Source organism: Colletotrichum navitas (genome assembly GCF_030913465.1).
Source record: "Colletotrichum navitas strain CBS 125086 chromosome Unknown LY79scaffold_320, whole genome shotgun sequence".
In the NCBI taxonomy this organism is placed as follows: Eukaryota; Fungi; Ascomycota; class Sordariomycetes; order Glomerellales; family Glomerellaceae; genus Colletotrichum; species Colletotrichum navitas.
Genome location: NW_026850866.1, coordinates 9,242 through 12,441, shown reverse-complemented (window position 1 = coordinate 12,441; position 3,200 = coordinate 9,242). Strand labels below are relative to the sequence as shown.

At 55.9% G+C, this 3,200-nt stretch overlaps 1 protein-coding gene across 1 annotated transcript; it reads left to right on the top strand.

Moving 5' to 3' along the window:
• Positions 1-371: 371 nt before the first annotated feature.
• Positions 372-2,416, top strand: LY79DRAFT_675549 (major facilitator superfamily transporter; the record flags this gene model as incomplete). Its single annotated transcript, XM_060564457.1, has 2 exons — positions 372-1,128; positions 1,197-2,416. The coding sequence occupies 2 exons, from the start codon at positions 372-374 to the stop codon at positions 2,414-2,416; spliced, it is 1,977 nt and encodes a 658-aa protein (XP_060406642.1).
• Positions 2,417-3,200: the final 784 nt, after the last annotated feature.

The window sequence follows — 3,200 nt, the reverse complement described above, 5'->3', positions numbered from 1 at the left end:
TTAATATCTGTTAATAATATATCTAAATAATTACTTGTTTTTAGTAAGAATATAATAAAAAGTAGGACAGGGCAGGGACTAGGTGTAACCCCCCTTTTCTTACTGTAACCCCCCTTTTTTTGCCCCCTCCGTGAGGAGGGGGTGTTTAGCTTTGACGAAGGCTGACTAACACCCCCGGGTATCCCGCACTCCAACTTCTCACTTTCATTGTCTATGGACTTATACGCTCAGGGGGGACAAGCTTCACTACACTTCTGCAATCTCCGCACTGCTCGGCAATCTCGAGCTTAAGCTTCACTCTGGCCCGAGGGTCAGCTCGCCGGGGATACCGCCGCACAGAGGCCGTCTGAAATCCGTGTCGCGGCGTTGTCATGGCCGCCAGCCCAGCCGCGGGCGGCGAGATTATCAATGACGAAAAGGCACACCAGACCTCTGGGAGCAGCGTGTCCACCACAACGTTGGGGTCCGCAAGCCTCCGGAACTTGGACGCCGCAGCCGCGCCGGGCAGCCACAAAGGCACTCCCAGTGAGATCGATAGACACAGCAACGCCGGGACACGCTCAGATCACACTGCAGGTGATGCCGGGACGTCTGCCGGCAGACAGGCCGCTTCGACGGGCGAGGACCCGGCCCCGACGCCGGGGCAGGGTGCCGGTGGCGCAGGGTCATCGCCTCAGCACACACGCACAGCACTCCAGACGACCCTCATTGTCATCTCATTCTGCCTGGGTGTCTTCCTGGCCGCCCTGGATGCCACCATAGTCACTGTGGCCGTGCCCAGTATATCTGCCGACTTTAACTCCACCGCTGGCTACACCTGGGTTGGCTCTGCCTACCTGCTCGCCAACGCCGCGGCGGCGCCCTGCTGGGGCAAGATATCCGACATCTGGGGCCGCAAGCCCGTCCTGTTGACCGCGGTGGGCGTCTTCTGGATCGGTTCGCTGCTGTCGGGTGTGAGCGTCAACATGGGGATGCTGATCGTCGGCCGGGCGGTCCAGGGCGTCGGCGGTGGAGGCATCCTGATCTTGGTCAACATCTGCATCAGCGACTTGTTTTCGATGAGAAGGAAAGGGCAGTTCCTTGGCATCAACGGCTTGGTGTGGGCTCTGGCAGGGGGCTTCGGGCCGGGTAAGTCGGCTTGCATATCCGCGCGGCACTGGGCTGGCACATGGCTCTGGAAACTGACCCCATCACAGTACTTGGCGGCGTCTTTACTCAACGGGCTAGCTGGCGATGGTGCTTTTATATCAATCTCCCAATCTCAGGCTGCGCAATGGTGGTGCTCTTTTTCACGCTTCATCTTCACAACCCCCGCACGGGCGTCAAGGAGGGCCTCGCAGCAATCGACTGGCTCGGCTCGCTGACCATTGTAGGCGGCACTCTAATGATCCTCCTTGGCCTCGAGTTGGGCGGTGTGACGTTCCCCTGGGACTCGGCTACCGTCATCTGCCTGATCGTGTTCGGCGTCGTGCTCATTGGCATATTCTTCTTGGTCGAGCTCAGGGTGGCCAAGTACCCCGTCATCCCGCTGCACATCTTCAAGCAGCCGTCCAACCTTGCTGTCCTCGGGCTCAACGCCTGCCACGGCTTCGTGTTCATCTCGGTGAGCTACTACCTGCCGCTATACTTCCAAGGCGTTTTGGGTGCAGACCCTCTGTTGTCTGGCGTCTATGCCCTGCCTTTCACGTTTGTTATGGGTGCTGCGGCAGCTGCAACGGGCTTCATCATTAAGAAGACGGGGAAATATGTCCCTTATATCATCTTTGGCTTCGTGTTTATGACGCTCGGCTACGGCCTGTTTCTCAACCTTGACCTATACGAGAACTGGGCCAAGATTGTCATCTATCAGATCATCCTCGGCCTCGGCGTGGGACCAAACTTCCAATCGCCTCTCATAGCGCTGCAGGCCACTGTTAAGCCAAACGACATCGCAAGCGCCACCGCGACCTACGGGTTCATAAGACAGGTCTCAACCTCCATGTCCGTCGTTATAGGCGGCGTCATCTTCCAGAATAAGATGCAGAAGCAGTACCCCGCCCTACTCAACCAGCTCGGCCCGGACGTCGCGGGCCTGCTGAGCGGGACCAATGCGGCCTCGAGTGTCGAGGCGGTGTCCCGCCTCCCTCAGCCCCAGAGGGGCATCGCTCAGCGGGCCTACTTCGACGCCATCCGCATCATGTTCATCTTCTACGTGGCCTTTGCCGGCCTGGGCCTCATCCTCACCTCCTTTGTCGGCAGCCGCAAGCTGAGCAAGGAGCACACGGAGCACAAGACGGGGCTGCAGACGCTGCAGCCTGCCAGGGGCCCCGTCGCGAACGAGGAGAAGGGGGTTGATGGGGCGGGGGCCGGGCCTGCGCTGGCGCGTGGGGCTGGAGGAGAAGAGGCTGCTTCTGGAACCCTCGAGACGCAGGCATGATGTGATAATGCCCTGCCGAGAGCACGGGCTTTGTATACGCGGTTGGGTTTTTCACGTATCTACGGCGTTTCTTGGCATTTTAGCCCTTCAGCGAGTATTTACATTGACTTTGGTAACCTGGGTTAAAAGTAAGGAGGTAAAAAGGACATAGCCAGATTTTGTATGTATGTATATTTAATGAAAGTGGCCATATGGTTAGCTATTGGGGAAAAGCTTGTCTGGATTGGTAGCTGAGAGTTCCTAGTGAATGATCCGGCCGGTCGGCTTATTATTGTAGCAAGTGGACACAGTCCAAGAATGTTTCCTGAAGCTACTCGGTACTGGCAAAACAAGTATTGCACGGCTTGACCCTTAATTTGGCCCACCCGGACTGACTGGGAGCCAAGGGATATCTATTATCTCAAAGTTCGATGCGATTGGCTCCGGGTGTCCTGTGACTTCAGCCTTTATGCTGATGAAGAAGATATTAATTCAACGCGGCACCTAAAAGGCATCATGTTTAATAAGTGTATTATAACAGTTATAAGCCTAGTTTGCTCTAGTGCTAGCATAGTATAGCCCTAGAGTCTAGTGTCTAAGCTTTATAGACCCTACAGGTTTAAATCCTGTCAAGGCCAGGGACAGGTCGCAAATACTCCGCCTAGATAAGGCATACGGCAACCACCTAGACTTTAGCAAGATGTACCTAATTAGATGGTTAATAAGCGTTGTGGCAGTATCTGCCTTAGGGGAGTTCAGAGTGTGTACCTTTGGGGGGCTATATTAGAGGCTTCCTTCCTAGAGC